Source organism: Gorilla gorilla, chromosome 22 (assembly GCF_029281585.2).
Source record: "Gorilla gorilla gorilla isolate KB3781 chromosome 22, NHGRI_mGorGor1-v2.1_pri, whole genome shotgun sequence".
Lineage (NCBI taxonomy): Eukaryota > Metazoa > Chordata > Mammalia > Primates > Hominidae > Gorilla > Gorilla gorilla.
Genome location: NC_073246.2, coordinates 45,564,700 through 45,584,715, shown reverse-complemented (window position 1 = coordinate 45,584,715; position 20,016 = coordinate 45,564,700). Strand labels below are relative to the sequence as shown.

Genomic DNA, 20,016 nt, shown 5'->3' with positions numbered 1-20,016 from the left:
CCCCATGAGGTGCCGTGGGAGTGGGCGAGGAGGGGAGCGGTGCGTGTGGCTGACCTTGAGGTTATTGGGGTGCTTGTGTGTCCACGCCAGGAGCATGGCAGCAAACAGGTCCCCAGTGCCCACAAAGACGGCGTCCACCTTGCGAATGTCCATCCGGATGCGTTCCATCACGACGGAGCCAGCGGGATTCCCTAGGGGGAGAAGATGGGCAAGGTCACTGAGATCTGCCGCTCCTCTGCCAGGGCCAGCCTCCCGTCCCTGATCCTCTCGGGCACAGCGGCAGGGAGGGTCACAGGGCAGAGTACAAGGTGGCCTTGCTCAGGACGTGGGGGCTCAGGGCATGCATGGGGTCCCCATCACCGCAGCAAGGGAAAGGGAAAGACTGCACCCTCAGAGGGCCACACGGTCAGCCCGCCTCGGGGGTCGCTGTGCAACTCCCGAGATTAACAATGGCGTGAAGAACTAGGATGTACCTGGACGCATCCGAGTGTGTGTGTGCATGTGTGTGCGTGTGCCCACGTGTATGCATGTGTGTCCGTGTGTATGCATGTGTGTCTGTGTGTCTGCATGTGTGAATCCATGTGTATGCATGTGTCCTTGTGTATGCATGTGTCCGCATGTGTGCGTGTGCCCATGTGCATGTGCCCGTGTCCATGTGCATGTATGCCTGTGTGTGCCCGTGTGTATGTGTGCATGTATGCCTGTGTGCCCATGTCCACGTGTGTGCCCGTATGTGCATTTGTGCCCGAGTGTATGTACATTTGTGCCTATGTGTGTGCCCGCAAGGCTCCCATGTCCAAACATAGAGCAACAAGGTCACAGCTGTTGTTTTGGGCCCATGGGTATGAACCCGCGGCCACTGGCTTAGTGCATGGCCCCAGCCTTCTGCGTCATTTTCACACTGTTCAGAGAAAATCAACCAGGTGGTGTCTGTGTAAACAATCAGCACAGCCGGGTGGACGCGTCCTCCCAGTGAACTCAGGGATCCCGCCTGGCTCTGAGGGAGGCCTATGATGCTGGGTCCGTGGAAGCCAGTTCCAGCCAGGCCATTCATCGTGACCTGTGAGGTCTTGGGAATCCCACCTGATCCCTGAGAGTCTGTAAAATGGGGGTGTCATCCCGGTGCTGGATAAGGCTTAAATTTCATGCAATTGAACCCAAAACATTCTTGCAGCCCCAAAGAACACCTTCCTCTGGGAAGAGCAGAGGCGGCCGCGGTGCACGATGGGGGCACTTACTCCTCCTCTGACTCCCCAGCACAATCAGGTAGTCGCTGCCCCGCGGGGAGGGCAGGTCGGAGCTGGTGATGACCACGGTGTCGGGGCCCATAGAGTGCAGCATGTCCATCACCTGGCAGTGGCACGGGGAGCGTTAGCCACGGCCGGTCACATGTCAGCCACGGCTGGTCACACCCCACTCCCCGATCCATCACCTGGCAGTGGCACGGGGAGCATCAGCCACCGCCGGTCACACCCCACTCCCCCAGAGCCCGTTCCCAATGGCGGCACTCCCGGAGGGAAGACAGCCACCTGGTCAGCCACCATCCCCCTCCAAACTGTCAGCCCAAACCGTGTGGCTCCCCACAGGTGACTGGCAAGGGCCTCCCCATCAGGGGGTGGACAGATGTGTGCCTGTCCTGCAGCGGGGAGGAGCTGGCCCCTCTGTACGTTGGCTTTTCTGTAACTGTCGTAGAAACTGTCTCCACTGCATGGTTGCCTCAGAGCGGGCAGCACGCGTGCGCGTGCGCGCGCGCGCACACACACACACACACACGCACACACACACGTGCTGCATCGCCACCCAGCACGTGTCCATAGCAGAATCTGGACCCTGCTCCAGGGTCAGCTGACTCTGCAGTCCCAGGACCCAATACCAGGTGAGCGAAAGGCCTCCGAGTGGGAGGAGTGGCTGCTGCAGTGGCCCATTCTCAGGACCAGGCTCCTGGGCTGTGAAGACAAAACTCAGGGCAGCGCCAGGCTGCTTGGGAACGCAGCCCAAAGCACATGGACTCCTGCTGCAGTCTGACAGTGTCCGCTCTAAAATGCATGTTGAAACATGGCACCCATGTGGCAATATTCAGAGGGGGTACTCTGGGGCATGATTAAGTCATGAGGGCTCCCCTTTCTCTGTGCCTGATGAGAGGGCTGGAGGGAGCAGCATGGGCCCCTTGAGCCCCCCGCCATCCACACATGAGGACGCAGCAACAAGGTGCAGTCCGGGTAGCAAAGTAGCCCCCGCCAGACCCTGAGCCTGCCAGTGCCTTGACCTTGGACTTCCCAGCCTCCAGAACTGTGGGGAACAAAGTTCTGTTTTTGTTTTGTTTTGTTTTGTTTTGTTTTTTGAGATGGAGTCTCGCTCACTCTGTTGCCCAGGCTGGAGTGCAGTGGTGCAATCTCAGCTCACTGCAACCTCCGCCTCCTGGCTTCAAGCGATTCTCCTGCCTCAGCCTCCCAACTAGCCGGGATTATAGGCGTGCACCACCATGCCCAGCTAATTTTTGTATTTTTAGTAGAGATGGGGTTTTACCATGTTGGCCAGGCTGGTCTCGAACTCCTGACCTCAAGTGATCTGACCGCCTCAGTCTCCCAAAGTGCTGGGATTACAGGCGTGAGCCACTGCATCCGGCCAAAAGTTCTGTTTTTTATAAATCATCCAGTCTCAGGCATTTTGTCACAGCAGCCCCAACAGACTAAGATGACTCAACCAAGGTTCAATGCTAGCAAGACACGCACGGGTCTCCAAGTCCCAGAGAAAAAGGACTTTGAAGAAACTGCACCTTGGGCTGCTGCATCTGCTCCTGTGTCCAGCCTCCAGCCTGCCCTTCCCAACAGCCGGCCCTGCAAATCCCAAACATGCCCAGGAGCCCCCACACAGCTCAAGCCACCGCCTTACAATAGCTCTTCACACACACGTGCACATGCACACACACACACACACACACATACACACAGGCACACACAGGCACACGCACACGTGCACATGCACACACATGCACAAACACGTGCACACATATGCGCACACACATGCACACCCATGCCCACACACGCCCATGGACACACATGCACACACATGCACAGATGCACATGCACATGTGCACACATGCACAAACACGTGCACACATGCACACATGGGCACGCACACACACACACATCCACACACAATACGCGCGCGCACACACACACATGCATGCACACACACACGCACAAACATGTCCACACATGCACACACACACACATATCCTGCTGATCTCTGGAGGCCCCTGACTGGTACAGACTGTTCAGTCACTGCTGGGGAGAAATGACGCAGTGGTGCCACTCAGGCAGCCTGTCTCCCGTCCCCACCGTGAGTGGCACATGTGCTCCGCATAGGCCCCAGAGGGCCTCCTTACCCGCAAGGCTTCCTCCTGGCTGTGGATCTTCCGGCCACTCAGTAACCTGGAAGACAGGCGGGGACAGGCGGGTGGGGACAGGTGAGCCTCTCCTCTCCGGGTTGTGTGTTGACATTCCCCAAACCGCAGCGGCTCTGGAAACCCCCATCCCCACACGCAGCTAACTCTTCGTCCACTGGCCACCATGGGCCGGGGCCCCTGCAACATGTGGGGTTTGGTTCTAAAGGGGACCCTCACATTACAGGAGTCACGTAAGGCCCAATCATGGCTGCTGTTTATACGTAACCGTGGTGATGGACAGCAGCCACGGCCCCCACTTAAGGCCCATGCCGCAGCGCAGGGTCTCAGCATGGGTGACTGACATCCATACAAAGTCAAAGAGCCGCTAGCGATTAATGCACGCATGGGCCACCCATGGCTCAGGGGCCTCGAGTGAGATGCCACCCCCAAGTTTGGACAGGCCCAGGTCAGGGATCCCAGGCCTCCAAGAGTCCAGGCGCCCCCACCCCTGCATGAATGGGGGGGCTCGAGACCTGGCTCAGGGCCAGGTAGAGCTAAGCTGTGACAGGCACCAGCCCCCTCCGCGGGCAGCTCCACTCTTCATGGCACTGGGGCGCTGGTGGCTTCCCCTGGTGTGTGATTCTTCAGCTGGGGGGAGCCATGCACCCAAAGAAAGACCTTTTCAAACTCGGTATCAGACAGGCAGGCCCAACACACTCCTCTTCCCCTCACAGGGCAGCAGGTGACCTGGCCGCCTGTGCTGCCCCCACACTCCCTCTGCTGTGGTGGCCCCGACAAGCCCACAGCTCCCCAGGTCGCCCCTCCTCTTCCTCTCCCAGGGGCCCTGCCGCTCAGGAAGGCACAGGGGCAGCAAAACCATCCCCATCACCCATGGCTGCCTACACCAAAGAGAAGACGTGAGCCTGGGACCCAGGTGGGCAGGGGCTTCTCCAACCCAGGCGCCCCCACCACATCCTGCTCCAGTATCAAGGGGCACTCGCCCCATGGCAGGACCTTCCTGAGAACCACTTCGTAAGCTAAACAGGCAGCCCGAGGGCAGAGTGGAGACCCTTCTGGCATGTTCTCTGCAGCTCTCCCTGGGGAAAGACTGGTAGCATTTGCCATTTAAAATAACTTACTCTGCTGGGCACGATGACTCATGCCTGTAATCCCAGCACTTTGGAAGACTGAGATGGGTGGATCACCTGAGGTCAGGAGTTCAAGACCAGCCTGGCCAACATGGTGAAACCCCGTCTCTACTAAAAATACAAAAATTAGCCGGGCGTGGTGGCTCACGCCTGTCATCCCAGCTACTCGGGAGGCTGAGGCAGGAGAATTGCTTGAACCCCGGAGACAGAGGTTGCAGTGAGCTGTGATCGTGCCACTGCACTCCAGCCTGGGCGACAAGAGCGAGACCCGTCTTGAAAAATAAATAAATAAAGTAAAATAAAATAAAATGACTTACTCGGCCTCAAACTGGTTGGGCGTGATAATGTCTGCAAGCGGCACCACTTTTTCTTTGTAGACGGGAAGGAGGTCCTCCGGGACATACTGGCCAACAAAGGAGACAGGAGGAGAGGCCGAGTCACCGGGAGGGAAGCCCGCCAGCGGCGCGGAGGGAAGCCCACCACGGAGTGCTCCCCCAAAAGCCCCCTGAAGTCCAGGCTCAGGGGCCAGGCCTCCCCGACTGTAGCGACAAGTTGTTCCCACCACGGGGGCAGCGTGTGGCCGAGGCACACTAGAGCGGGGAAGCCTAAGTGCTCTGAGGGGCCGAGGGAGGACTCAGGGCGCACAGTGGGTCCCCGCAGTGTCTGGGAGGAGAAGGAGGTGAAGGAGAGAGGGAGGGAGGGAGGAGGGAGACGAGGAAAGGGAAACCCCACAGGTGGATGGAGCAGCCCTGGTCGTCTGGGGAGGGCTGGGGGGTGCTGGCCATGCCCATCTGCGACTGGGAGCCCAACCCGCCAGCTCTTCCTGGCTGAGTCAACGCACCCTTCATCTACTTGTTTTTGTCTAAGTTGCCTGACAAACAATTCAACACTTTTTTGTTTTGTTTTGTTTTTTGAGACAGTTTCGCTCCTGTTGCCCAGGTTGGAGTGCAATGGCGTGGTCTTGGCTCACTGCGACCTCCACCTCCTGGGTTCAAGCGATTCTCCTGCCTCAGCCTCCCGAGCAGCTAGGATTACAGGCGCCTGCCCCCAGGCCCGGCTAATTTTTTTTGTATTTTTTTTAGTAGAGACGGGGTTTCGCCATGTTGGCCAGGCTGGTCTAGAACTCCTGACCTCAGGTGGTCCACCCGCCTCAGCCTCCCATAGTGCTGGAATTACAGGCGTGAACCACTGTGCCAGGCAACACATGGTTTTCTTTAGTGATCAAATTTAAGCCGGAGCCAGTGCGAAGCTCTGGAAGAATTTTGTGGGCTTCATGGAACATTTCACCAGCCCCTGCTGGCTGAGTGGCCTGAGTTTCCAATCCCTTCACTTCACTTTGCTCCCGGAAACCTCCCTTGGAGATCAGAGGCCCCACAGGAGGCACGTCTGCACCTGGTGCTCAGAGCACACAAGGTGGTCACACGCCGGCCGCTGCTCCAGACATGGCTTAGGAGGCACTAAGGATGGGTGGGTGGCACGTGGACGTCCCCAATCCCTGGACCAGGAAATCGAAGGAAAGCTCTTTAGAGCCCCATTTTGGGTAGGGAGGGCCAACACACCCCTTTAACCTCACGGAAAGGGGAGATACGGGGTGACCGCTCATCTGAGACAGGAGCTCGTGTTTCGGCCACTCTTGTTCAGGAAAACAAATGTGATCAAAATCGAGGGGCCAGATCCCGTAGCCACACTGAACTGGACAGTGGCCCCAACTCTTCGTGATCCAAACGCGAGTGTCTGCCGAGGGTCAGCAGAGCCCACACCAGGGAGCACCATGAAGGGAAGGCAGAGAGCTGCAAACTGGGGTCCTGTAGGCTGAGCGCAGGACAGGGAACCTTCCAGAGAACAAGCATGGGAGAAAGTGGACAGACAGACGCCGAGCACACCAGCCCGCCCCACCCAGTTAGATGCCCAATGACAGATATCCTGACTTCAACCACTGACCCAGCGGGGCAGGGAGGGCACAGGCCCAGGCGTGCCCTGTGCCAGTGGAGAAGCCCGCTGTGCTCAGTGAATATACAGCAAGCAAACAGACACCCTAGACACAACGACAAAGAAGGCAGATACTGAAATCGCCTGGGCGCTGAATGGCTGAGTTAAAAACCCACAGGCAGGATCACCTTTGGGTTCCTTCCGCCTCTAAAGTCTAGGCTTCTGGACTGGTCACAGTGGATTTGTTCTCCATCCACTTGATCCGACGTCCAGGTCTGTGGGCTGCAGCTGCTGCTGTTACTACACAGCTCATGGGTTAAGTGGTTTCTAGATTTTTCTTTTGTTTTTTGAGATGGGGTCTTGCTCTGTGGAGTGAGTGTAGTGGTGCAATCTCAGCTCACTGCAGCCTCCACCTCCTGGGCTCAAGTGATCCTCCCACCTCAGCCTCCCAAGTAGTTGGGACTATAGGTAGGTGCCACCACACCCAGCTCATTGTCTTGTATTTTGATTAGAGATGGCGGGGTTTTGCCATGTTGCCCAGGCTGGTCTTGAACTCCTGGGCTCAAGCCAGCCACCCGCTCTGGCCCACCAAAGTGCTGGGATTACAGGCGTGAGCCACTGCACCCAGTCTGGTTTCTACATTTTTAAATGGTTAGGTGAAAAAAGTCAAAAAAAGAATGACATTTTGTGACACATGAAAATTATAGAAAATTCAAATTTCAGTGTCCACAAATGAAATTTTATTAGAAAACAGTCATCCATGGCTGGGCGTGGTGGCTCATGCCTGTAATCCTAGCACTTTGGGAGGCCAAGGCAGGTGGATCACTTGAGGCTAGGAGTTCGAGACCAGCCTGGACCACACAGTGAAATCATATCTAGCAAAAATATACAAATTAGCTGGGTGTGGTGTTGCGCACCTGTAATTCCAGCTACTTGGGATACTGAGTATTAAGAATTGCCTGAGCCCAGGAGGCAGAGGTTGCAGTGTGCCGAGATCGTGACACTGCACTCCAGCCTGGGTGACTGAGTGAGACTCTGTCTCAATAAGAAAAGAAAGAAAAGAAAAGAAGTCATCATGTTTGTACACCTCTTATCTGTGGCTGCTTCTGTGCTCTAATGCGAACAGCTGTGGCAGGGCTATGCGGCCGGCAAAGGTGTCGATATTTATCTACCGTCAGGCACTTTACAGAAAACATGTCGGTCCCCTTTCTCCTTCCTAACAAGGTTTGTCTTTTTACCCCTGGACAGAGGAGTCCCACAGAGTTAGATACTTAGAGATGTGGGCCTGTCTTCCGGCTGGACAGGAATAGCTCCACTCACCACACTTTTAAATCACACACGTGAAACTACTCACCATCGAGCCTTCGCCGTCCCACTTGTCACCCAAGACTGGATCACACACTGCAGAGACACAAGGGCATCTTATCAGCAAAGGCTACAGCTGACGAGTAAGAAACCCTCCACATTTCTTTCTTCTTTTTTTAAGACAGGGTCTTGCTCTGTTGTCCAGGCTGGAGTGCAGTGGTGCAATCATGGTTCACTGCAACCTCGATCTTCCAGGCTCGGGCGATCCTCCTGCCTCACCCTCCCAAGTGGCTGAGACCACAGGCATGTAGCAGCACACTTAGCTAGCTTTTAAATGATTTGTACAGATGGGTTCTCACCATGTCGCCGAGGCTGGTTTTGAACTCCTAGGCTTAAGCGATCCTCTCACCTTGGCCTCCCAAAGTGCTCAGATCACAGGTGTGAGCAACCACATTTGGCTTTTTTCCTTTTTCTTGTTTTTTAAGCTGCCAAGTTGAAGTAGATATCTTCCCTTTTTAAATTTAACTTTTTAATATAGTAAAAAATATATACCATAATCTTTGCCAGTTTAAGCATGTTTAAGCGTACAATTCAGGAGCATTCAGGACATTCTCGCCGTGTATAACCACGACCACCATCCACCTCCAAAACATCTCATTTCCCAAACTGAAACTCTGTCCTCACTATACACTCACTCCCCACTCCCCCTGCCCTAGGCCCTGGTAACGTCTAGTCTGCTTTCTTTTTTTTTTTTTTTTTTTTTGAGATGGAGTCTCGCCCTGTCACCCAAGCTGGAGTGCAGTGGCGCAATCTTGGCTCACTGCGACCTCCGCCTCCTGGGTTCAAGTGATTCTCCTGCCTCAGCCTCCAAAGTAGCTGAGATTAGAGGTGTGCGCCACCAGGCCTGGCTAATTTTTGTATTTTTATTAGAGATGGGGTTTCACCATGTTGGCCAGGCTGATCTCGAACACCTGACTTCAGGTGATCCGCCCACCTCAGCCATCCAAAGTGCTGGGATTCCAGGCGTGAGCCACCACACCGAGCCTCCGTCTGCTTTCTACCGTGATGAACTGGCCTTTCCCAGCCACTCCGGGCCTTCGTCTGCTTTCTACTGCGATGAACTGGCCTTTCCCAGCCGCGATGAGCCTTCGTCTGCTTTCTACCTCTGAACTGGCCTTTCCTAGCTATTTCAGATAGCGGGATCATGTAACAGTCGCCCTTTTTGGTGTTTGGCTACTTTCACTAAGCATCATGTCCTCAAGCGCCATCCACATTGCAGAGTGTGTCAGAATTTCCTTCCTTTTCCAGACTGAGTAATACTTCATTGTATGTACGGACACTTTGTTTGTCTATCACCCATCAACGGACACAGCCTGTTTCCACCTTTGGTCACTGGGAACAATGCTGCTACAGACGTGGGAATACGCACATCCGCTTGAGTCTGTGTTCAGCTATTTCGGATATGTACGCAGGGCGGAACTGCTGGGTCACATGGTGACCGTGTTCCACTTGTTGGGGAACTACCAACGTGCTTTCCACAGTGGTCGCACCCTTTCATACTCCCAGCAGCTGTGCATGAGGGTTTCTGCATCCTCGCCCACACTTGCTATTTTCTGTGTCTTTGAAGACAGTCATCCTAATTGCTGTGAGGTGCTATTCATCACTGTTTGTCACCCAAGCAGGTGCAGCAGCTCCCTTCCTCTTCCTGGCCTCGAGCACACACAATCCGGGCCTCACACGTCTGTACCGACAAGCACTCTCCTTTTGGGCAACAGCACACAGCGTGGCAAACCATGTGCTAGGCCAGGCCTGTCCTTCTGCCACCCGGGAGACCTGTGCCCCAGAGAGAGCCTGTCTGCAAGGTTTGGTGACGCTGCCCCTTCTCCCAGGCGGCAAGATGGATCCAGCACTGCCTGGCCTCTAACGAAAGACCGATCAAGGCAGATGCCCCAAAGACTTGGCCACTCCCTAGCGGGCCCAGCCTGGGTGTGACCCTCCCACCCCCCACTCCCTAGCCTGGCCCTGCCTGGGTATGACCCTGCCCTCCCCCACTCCCTAGCCTGGCCCTGCCTGGGTGTGGCCCCTTGCCCCTTCCGCCTTTAGGGTGAGTGTAGTCACACAACAGTGCTGCCTGGGCCCCAGGCGTTCACACAGCAGCCCCGCTATATGAGCACACTGACACCCCTTCCTGTCTCACGCCAGCCACACAAGACACCAGTGTCACCTGCAAACGCTTCTAGCCCAGCGGACTTCAGCAGGCTAACATCTTCAGAGGCCCAGCAGGCACAATTCACTGGCCCGGAGAGGCGGGGCACGGAGGCGTGCAGAGGAGGAAGGAGGCTAAGACGTCCCTTCCCGGGCTCCCAGGCCAGCCCCACCCATGTGGGGCCACACAGCCAGACCCGAGGGTGGGCCCCTGCCTACCGTACACCAGCCTGGGGTTCTGCTGCTTCAGCTCCTGCACAATGTCCACCACCATGGCCAGGAACGACTTGTCCCTCGTATAACCTTTAGGGGGAGAATCCAGGTCACCCTCAGAAAACAGGAGACTCACCAAGATCAACTGTGGCACAAAGAAAGAGAAGCACCAGCAGACCCTGCAGAGGGGTGGCTGGGGAGGGAGGTGGGTGCAGGCAAGGTGTCCCCACAGTGCTCAGGGGCTGGGGGGAGGGAGGTGGGTGCAAGTGAGGTGTCCCCACAGTGCTCGGGGGCTGGGGGGAGGGAGGTGGGTGCAGGCAAGGTGTCCCCACAGTGCTCGGGGGCTGGGGGGAGGGAGGTGGGTGCAGGCGAGGTGTCCCCACAGTGCTCGGGGGCTGGGGGGAGGGAGGTGGGTGCAGGCGAGGTGTCCCCACAGTGCTGGGGGCGGGGGAGAGGGAGGTGGGTGCAGGCGAGGTGTTCCCACAGTGCTCGGGAGCTGGGGGGAAGGAGGTGGGTACAGGTGAGGTGTCCCCACAGTGCTTGGGAGCTGGGGGAAGGGAGGTGGGTGCAGGTGAGGTGTCCCCACAGTGCTCGGGGACTGGGAGGAGGGAGGTGGGTGCAGGCGAGGTGTCCCCACAGTGCTCAGGAGCTGGGGGGAGGGATGTGGGTGCAGGCGAGGTGTCCCCATAGTGCTCGGGGGCTGGGGGTAGGGAGGTGGGTGCAGGCGAGGTGTCCCCACAGTGCTCAGGAGCTGGGGGGAGGGAGGTGGGTGCAAACGAGGTGTCCTCACAGTTGAAAGACACGGAGGGCAGACCCGGCAGCATTTCTCAACAGAAACGCTGTGCTTCACAGGAATGAACCCACGGGCGAGAGGTGAAGGAGTGATCTTTCCTTTATTTATATTTCTACTTTCAGTAATAAGCATATGACACTTTAATCTTATTTATTTTGAGACAGGGTCTCATTCTGACCCCTAGTCCAGAGTGCAGTGGTTCAACCATAGCTCACTGCAGCCTGAACTCCCAGGCTCAAGCCATCCTCCCACCTGAGCTTCCCGAGTAGCTGGGACTGTGCCCAGCTAATTAATTTTTAAAAATTTTTTTGTAGAGACAGGGTCTCACTATGCCGCTCAGGCTGGTTTTGAACTCCTGATCTCAAGCGAGCCTCCCTCCTAGTCTTCCCAAAGTGCTGGGATTACAGGTTCAAGCCCCTGTGCCTGGCCTTATATGTGGCCTTTAGACATGTAGAGAGGCTGGGCGCAGTGGCTCACGCCTGTAATTCTAACACTCTGGGAGGCTAAGTGTTTCCCCTAACCATTTAAAAGTGTAGAAACCAGGCTGGCTGCAGTGGCTCACGCCTGTAATCCCAGCACTTTGGGAGGCTAGGGTGGGTGGCTGGCTTGAGCCTAGGAGTTCAAGACCAGCCTGGGCAACATGGCAAAACCCTGTCTCCACACACACCCACAAAAAGTTAGCTGGGCATGGTGGTGCACGCCTTTACTCGCAGCTACTTGGGAGGTTGAGGCAGGAGGATCACCTGAGCCTGGGAGGTTGAGGCTGCAGTGAGCTATGATTGCGCCATTGCACTACAGCCTGGGCCACAGAGTGAGACCCTGTCTCAAAAATAATAATAATAAACATGTATACAAATACAATTTTTTTTAAACCAGAAGGTTGACAAAGGATGGCAGTGTACCAGGTAGCAGCCCGTCACCTAATTGAGTGTCCCACCCACCTGTCCTGCCCCAGTCAGCGTTCCCAACACCCTGCCTGCACCCTCCCCTGGGCACTGGAACCCCAGTGTGGTCACAGGAGTGGGGGTGACTTGGCACAGCCTGGGCAGTCATTGTCCCGGCAGGCATAGTGTGGCCAGGAACCCCCAGGCTACCGGGGGTGTGATGGTGGCTTGGGCATGCCAAGGCCCTCCTTGAAGGGGCAGGGACCCGAGACAGGCCCAGGGTGGGGGTGCTCTGGACCTCCCTGAGCCCACCCTGGCTGGAATGGGGTGCGTAGTCCCCTGCGGCAGCTCGCTCCAGCACCTACCTGTGAGCACGTAGTCATATTTATTCATGTTGTTCAGCCTCAGGCCTTCGTACAACTCCTGGAGCTCATCTGAATTCAGCACTTGGCCCTTCCAGTGGGCATAGCCTAGAGGCAGAGGAAACCATGGGGGCTTAGACACAAGGGGGCCAGCTGGGGCCGCGGGCTTCCCTTGACACCCGCCCACTCTCCCTGAGGCTGCCTGGTGGACGGCTCCTCCCCATGGACTGGCTCAAACCCGAAGGAGATCACCAGGCGCAGTGCTTGGCAGGTCCCAACGGCTGCCCACATGGGATGCCTCGAGCCCCCTGCGAGCCCCCTGCGTGCCCCCTGCCCCTACACTGTCAGGGATTGTTACTACGACCTCCGTGGCCCCCACACTCCCACTGCCAGTTCCTGTGGGAGCTGCGTCCCAGGTACAGGAGGAGCGTGGGGAGAGACACACCAGCTCACAGCTGCTTTGCTCCCCCATTGCTGTCCGGAAGGCCCCTGGCTACTCCCTCCCCACAATGTCACAGCCTCTTGTTTCCCAGCGTCTCCTGCATTAGCTCCCAGCTATTCAGGCCGGGGTGCTCGGCCACTGGCACCCGGATACCCTGGCAGGTAGGGCTTGTTATGTCCCCACCCCCAACTCCTCCCCAACAAGCTTATTAAGGTGCAATTAGAGCCTGTCTTAGATCAACTCCTGAGCAAGAGATAAATGTGAATGAGAAAGAGGCCTCAGCCCAGGTGTATACAACCTGCCCTTGGCCCGATGGGTAGCCAGGGTGAAGTGTCCGTCCCAGGCAGACAGGCATATCAATGTGTGAGGACAGACGCATCGGCTTCCTGCAGGCGGGACCACCAGCCTCCTGGGAGCCCTTCCTGCACTGCGGAACCTGACCACAGCTCCAGCTCAAAGCACTGCTCAGGGGGCAGCCATCCACACAGGGTGGGGGTCCACCATGGATACCCCACATTCGCCCATGAGAAACACCTCACATCGAGGGGCTCCTGGCCTCCTCCCACATGAATCACCCCTCTAATGCATGCCTTTTTCAGCAAATAAGGAAAACTGATGTATGGGTTCCTAGAATAGCAAAGTACAAGTATTATGCACTGGTGGGTCACGGCCGGCTCTGCGCCCACGCGCCATGCCCTGTGGCTAAGATCCCCTGAATTCCCACACCAGAGGAGGGCTCCATGGCTCCTGCCCCGAGGGCCCTCCTGCGTACCAGTCGCTGGCTCCTGCTGGAAGGGACGCCTTTGGCTTTCCCCAGGAGCCGTCGCACGGGAGGACGTGTGGCGCAAAGGTCCTGAGACTGCCATCAGAAGCCACGCTCCAGGCACAGTGCGGCATCTGGGGGGTGCACCTGGGGGCGCCTAGCCACGCTCCAGGCACAGTGCGGCATCTGGGGGGTGCACCTGGGGGCGCCTAGCCACGCTCCAGGCACAGTGCGGCATCTGGGGGGTGTACCTGGGGGCGCCTAGCCACGCTCCAGGCACAGTGCGGCATCTGGGGGGTGCACCTGCCCTGTGCTCTGCCTGGGACACCAGAGTGTATGCACTGAGGGGTGGGTCTGCCAGAGACCAAGCCCCTGATGGACTCTGGGTTAACAGTCACTGGGGGTCAGGAGGGGCAGGTGGTGTCCACTGCGGGCGAGGTCAGTGCCTCACACAGCAGCCTGCCCCTCCGGTGGAGCGTGTGTCCTGGGGAGGCTTCTGCCAGGCTGGGGCGGGGTTTGGGGTGAGGGGTAGGAGGAGGGAGGCAAGCAATGGTCCCTCCTGGTCCTTTCTGCCCTCAGATTTTGAATATCTTTCCAGGCAGGGTGGGACTCACCACTGCTGCACATGTGCTCCTTTCCTGGGGAGGTGACATGGCCTGGCTGTGTCCCCACCCAAATCTCATCTTGAATTGCAGTTCCCATAATCCCTACATGTTGTGGGAGGGACCTGGCAGGAGGTCATTCAATCATGGGGGTGGTTCCCCCATCTTGTTCTCATGATAGTGACTGAGTTCTCACAAAAGCTGATGGCTTCAAGGGGCTTTTAAAACCCTGGGCCCCTCACTCTGCACTTCTCCTTCCTGCCGCCAATGTGAAGAAGGAGGTGTTTGCTTCCCCTTCTGCCATAACTGTAAGTTTCCTGAGGCCTCCCCAGCTCTGCTGAACTGTGAGTCCATTAAACCTTTTTCCTTTATAAACGACCCAGTCTCAGGTATGTCTTTATTAGTGTTGGGGACCAGCCTCAACACCATCCGTGGTGTACCCAACGTCCGGTAGTGACAAAGGAATGAGAAGAGACAGGTTAAGAGTTCATAAAGGTGGGGCCGGGTGCGGTGGCTCACGCCTGTAATCCCAGCACTTTGGGAGGCTCAGGCAGGCGGATCACCTGAGGTCGGGAGTTCGAGACCAGCCTGGCCAACATGGCAAAACCTCATCTCTACTAAAAAATACAAAAATTAGCTGGGCGTGGTGTGTGAGGTCAGGAGATCGAGACCAACCTGGTGAACACTGTGAAACCCCGTCCCTACTAAAAATACAAAAAAATTAGCCGGGCGTGGTGGCGGGTGCCTGTAGTCCCAGCTACTTGGGAGGCTAAGGCAGGAGAATGGCATGAACCAAGGGGGCGGAGCTTGCAGTGAGCCGAGATCGCGCCACTGCACTCCAGCCTGGGCAACAGAGTGAGACTCTGTCTCCAAAAAAAAAAAAAAAGAAAAAGAAAAGAGTTCATAAAGGTGGGAGCCAGGGGGCCAGTGGCAAAATGGAGGCTGCAAAAGGCACTGAGCTCTGGTCTCCACGCTATTTATTGAGTACAGTCACTTAGATCTGAGAAGCAGATGTTCAGGGCGAAACAGTGAAAGGCAGGCAGTACGTCACAGGCGTAATCTACAGCAATAGCGGTTTCAATGAATCTCCTTTGTGCTCAAACAGCGTATCTTTAACTTATCGGACAGGAGCTGGTGGGAGCGGGCTTAACCAGGAGCTCGTGTGTCTGTCCACAGTCCAGTGCTTCAAAGGAGTGTCCTTCTCCTTGAACACAGTGTTTACAGATAAGAGAGCGGGTCTCACTCTGAGCATGCGAACATGATGGCGATTAGGAGGCTTTCCTCCTCAGAGGCCTCTTGTGGCTTTCCACAACTTATTGTCCCATATTTTCATGGCCAGTTTATACAGGCACCCCACAAGCCCTTTTCCCAACAATTAGCAGTGTGAGAACGGACTAATACAGGGTGCCATCGGGAAGGACTGCAGCCAGGCGGCTCCAATTCTCCTACTGTCCTGGGCACTGGGATCCAAGGTCCAGGCGTCACCAGTGCTGGTTCCTGAGGCCTCTCCCCTGGGCTTGCAGACGGCATTGCCTCCCTGTTTCCTCATGGGGCTGTCCCTCTGTGTGTGTGTCTGTGTCCTCATCTCGTCTTCTTACAAGGACACCAATCAGCTTGGATCAGGGCCCACCCAGAGCCCTGATGGCCTCTTTTAACCTGCTGACCTCTGTAGGGGCTCCATCTCCAAACCCAGTCCCACACTGAGGTGCTGGGGTTAAGGCTGCAACATGAGAATTTGGGGGGACGTAATTCAGCCATAACAGCCATGAGGAAGGGGAGACGTCCAGCACTTGGCCGGGTCTCAGACACAGGCCCCAGGCCCCTCTGAGGCCCAGCTTCCTATCAAAACAGAGGGCATGGTCTTGCACCTCTTGGTGGCCTCCTGCCCACTGTGGGATGTGGGATGGGCCCAGAGCCCACAAGAACCTTCTCAAACAGGGGAGGGCACTTGGATCTTGTGTCCAACTCATTCCGTTTACAGATGAAAAAACAGAGGCAAACAAGCGGTTCCTCGGGCAGCCCAAGGAGCCTGGCACTCCTGTCAGACCCCAGCCGGCCAGGGAGTCTGGGCTGGCCTGGCCCCTCGCTGGTGTCCGTCGGCAGGCTCCTGGCCCCGGCCTGGCCCCTCGCTGGTGTCCGTCGGCAGGCTCCTGGCCCCGGCCTGGCCCCTCGCTGGTGTCCGTCGGCAGGCTCCTGGCCCCGGCCTGGCCCCTCTCTGGTGTCCGTCGGCAGGCTCCTGGCCTGGGCCTGGCCCCTCGCTGGTGTCCGTAGGCAGGCTCCTGGCCCGGGCCTGGCCCCTCGCTGGTGTCCGTCGGCAGTCTCCTGACCTGGGCCTGGTCCCTCGCTGGTGTCTGTTGGCAGGCTCCTGGCCCTGGCCTTCTCCAGCCCTGCAGCTCCTTGTGTTCACACCAGCTGCCCCTTCCCTGCGGCAGGGACCACCAAGCCCAGCAGCAGGGCACCTGTCCCATCCCCTCTGGCTCTACACTCCGAAAGCCAGGACAGCGCGACCCGTCCACACGCTGATCTCCAGCTCCGCAGGCTCCTTCCCAATGCCCTCAGTCCGGGAAGCTCAGACAGGGAGCTCCAGGAAATCCTCTCAAAGGGGCCACTGGGAATACTGGCCACAAGGCGGCTCTGCCAAGCCCAGCTCACGGTGTGGAAAAATGAACACACCTTGTGGTGCGGCCTCAAGGAACGGGGGCCTAGCCGGGGGAAGGGGCAGAAGTGCGAGCAGCAGCCCCGAGGTGGCGAGGCCTGCGCCAGGTGGGTTCTGCAGGCACTTGGGGACTTGGCTTTCCCACCTCCCAGCCTGAAGGGCGTCAGGGAACCAACAACGCGGCTTGCGTGGAACACCCGTGTCCCCGCCGGGAGTCTGGCTTTGTGGCCCATCCCAGGCAGAAGCTGCCCACGTGACCACCCCAGTAACAACCCTGGGCAGGAGGTGGGCGTGGTGGTGCACAACTATAGTCCCAGCCACTCGGGAGGTGGAGGCAGAAAGATTGCTTCGGCCCAGGAGGTCAAGGCTGCAGTGAGCTGGTTGCGCCACTTCACGCCAGCCTGGGCGACAGAGACCGACCTTGTCTCTAAAAAAGAAAAAAGAAAAGACTGGGCGTGGAGTCTCACACCTGTAATCCCAGCACTTCGGGAGGCTGAGGGGGCAGGATCACTTGAGCCCAAGGAGTTCAAGACCACCTTGGGCAACATAGTGAGACTCCGTCTCTATGAAAAATAGCAAAATTAGCTGGGTGTGGTGGTGCACACCTGTAGACCCAGCCACTTAAGAGGGTGAGGCGGGAGGATCTCTTGAGCTCAGGAAGTCAAGGCTGCAGTGAGTCATGACCGCAGGACTGCACTCCAGCCTGAATGACAGAGCGAGACCTTGTCTCACAAAAAAAAAAAACAGAAAAAGGAAAAGGAAAACCCTGGGCAGAGTCGCGAATGAGCTCCCTGGCAGCGTCATCCCAGCTCCCTGCCAAATCAGGCACAGCCTGTGCAACCCCACCTTCGACTCCTAGGTGCTCACTGGAGAACTGAGACAAACGTTCATGGCAGCATGACCCCAACAGCCAAAAAGTGGAAACGGCCCGAGTGTCCGCACGGCTGCTTGTGGCTGGGCTCACGTGGCCGGTCACACAGGGCATGAGCTGGTCCTGGGCACGCATGATGGGCCACGCAGCAGGAGGAACATGACAACGTGGCCCCTGAGACAGCCCGGGGAGTGCAGCCCCGGAACAAGGGTGCCCGGAGCAGAACAGCCCCTACAATGCGGGAGGCCCGTCGTGCATGCAGACATCTTTCTTTGTGCATAATCAGGACCAGTAAAATGCTTCCTGGAGGTGAGTTTGGTGAAAAATAAGCACCTCTAGCCCTTAGACAGAGGGTAGGGGGAACAAAAAGGAAAAACAACGACAAAAAAACTCAAAAAACAAAAAGCGCCTCCAGCTCTGTCAAGGTCTGCAGAACAGACAGTGTCATCATGGGCACTGCACTCACAGTGGGCGGCACGGGAGCCCAGAGGGGCTGAGGGGCTGCACAGAGTCCGAGTCCCCCGTCTTGACCACCAGCTCCCGTGGCACCCAGGGCAGGTACATGATGCACCAGCCTCACTCCCCAGCAGCACAGTGTGGCAGGGGTGAGGGAAGGGGAGCAGGCAGAAGGGCCCCGGTGCAGGGGAGAGTGACGCCTGCCCTCACTGCCCTAGGGAGTTGCCCCTGAGCCACAGAGACGGCCTTAGGGAAGCTACCCGGGGGCCTCCTGATCAGGCCGCACAGACAGCTGACCCCGAGAGTGTGGGTACAGGGGGCTGGGAGCCAGCCCACAGCCACAGACTGAGCTGGCTAAGGGGTCCTAAACCAGCAGGCCCCCCATGGCATCTGGAGGAGGCTGGAGTCGGGGCTCCCAGGAACCACAGGCTGGACCCCATGGGAAGGGACGCCCCCAGGCTGTCTGCCTGGCTCTGCAACTGTGGAGGCTCCCAAGCGCCTGGGGTCCTGTCCTCATCCCAGCCCCCTGAGGGCAAGCCAGAGACCCCTTTTCTATCTCTGGGCCCTCGGGTCAGCCAGCCCACCACCCACTGAGAAGCTTCCACCAAGCCTGGAAGGCATTGCCAAAGCCCGGGGCCCTCCCCGCAACCTGGAATCCATGCAAGGGCAGCCGGGTCGGTGTGGATGTTGAACCAGCACTGACAGAGCCCAACACAGTCCCCAGAAACACACTCAACACCCTGCTTTAGTGTCCAAGCCCACCAGCTCACTCACTGAAAAATAAATCCTAAAGGAGGATGGCGAGAGCAGCCAGGAAGGACATGTGGGTTCAGGGAGGCTTCTGGAGGGCCTGAGTCTTTGGGGACGTCTCCAAATCTCACATCACCCAGTGTGCCCCGCAAGCAAAGGCAGGAAAGGGTTTCAGCAAGAGCTGGAGCCTGTCCATCTGCACCGCCAAGAGCTGGAGCCTATCCGTCTGCACCGGCCGAGCAACTCTTTCCTCTCACTTAGCACGTGTCATGCCCGCCTCAAAAGAAACCACAGCATTCCTTCCCACTCCCAAGAGTAGGGGCCAGGCCCCTCCCCACCCCCCACCCCCACATATCGCACTGATGCTCTGCCAGGCTGTTTCTGGGACGTTCTGTGCTCCCAAGGTTCCGCCTGGGTTCAGAGAAATTTCAGGGGAAGCAAGGTGGGGTTTCAAAGAACAGAACAGCTTTGTTCTCCCGCCGACGAAGCAGTATACAAACCACAGAGAGGAGGGAGGACTCCACGCACCTCCATCTCCAGGCCTTGGGGCTGGGGGCATGGAAAGCATGGCCTGTGAGGGGCTTCTGAGGCCGGCCACTCTCAGTCCCCTGAGCCAGCAAAGTCCTCAGAGTACCAAGGCAGGGAGACAGAGGCACACACGGGCCCCTGCAGCACTGCTGTTAACAGAGAAAACCCAGAACCACCTACACATCCCCCAGCACGACCACCCCATGGGGGACCCTCCTCAGCTCCAGGAGGCAGGTGGACAGCAGGAGTCACACGGCTGTGCTCTGAGCCAGGCGTCGGTCCAAGCACTTTATGCAAGCGATGTAATGAACTCTGGCAACCTCACGGCAGGTGTTAGGATTGCCCTCCTGTCTTACAGAGAAGGAAACTGAAGCACCGAGAGGTTCTGCCACCTGCACTGGGTCACACAGCCTCAAAGCAGCCAAGCTGAGTCAACACACCCCCTCTCAGAGGCGAGGCCACCCAGGCCTACACCCTGATATGCTGTGCAGGCTCTGCCCGAGCGACGCCCAGGACTCCAGGTCCCCGTCCACATGAAAGCCCCGTGCCTCACACCCACACTCCGCCCCGTGCCTCACATCCACACTCCGCCCCGTCCCTCACACCCACACTCCGCCCCGTCCCTCACACCCACACTCCGCCCCGTCCCTCACACCCACACTCCGCCCCGTGCCTCACACCTACAGTCTGCTCTATGCCGGCTGCTGGAGCCAACGCCTTA

The 20,016-nt window shown here is 57.6% G+C and overlaps 1 protein-coding gene and 1 long non-coding RNA gene across 3 annotated transcripts in view; both read right to left on the bottom strand.

The window, feature by feature from the left end:
* PDXK (pyridoxal kinase) overlaps positions 1-20,016 on the bottom strand; it is a 43,981-nt gene that overhangs the window by 8,401 nt on the left and 15,564 nt on the right. The window contains exons 3-10 of one of the 2 annotated variants that reach the window (XM_055373687.2): positions 12,231-12,335; positions 10,195-10,278; positions 7,820-7,866; positions 6,654-6,830; positions 4,854-4,939; positions 3,389-3,434; positions 1,239-1,350; positions 55-191 (exon numbers count right to left, since the gene is read on the bottom strand). In XM_055373687.2, coding sequence (XP_055229662.1) covers positions 55-191; positions 1,239-1,350; positions 3,389-3,434; positions 4,854-4,939; positions 6,654-6,830; positions 7,820-7,866; positions 10,195-10,278; positions 12,231-12,335 — 794 coding nt within the window. The remainder of the gene's footprint in view (positions 1-54; positions 192-1,238; positions 1,351-3,388; positions 3,435-4,853; positions 4,940-6,653; positions 6,831-7,819; positions 7,867-10,194; positions 10,279-12,230; positions 12,336-20,016) is intronic. The other variant, XM_031005112.3, reaches the window with a different exon arrangement.
* LOC101125101 (uncharacterized) lies at positions 12,534-20,008 on the bottom strand. The gene has a single exon (XR_008674712.2). It is a non-coding gene; the product is annotated as an uncharacterized lncRNA (long non-coding RNA).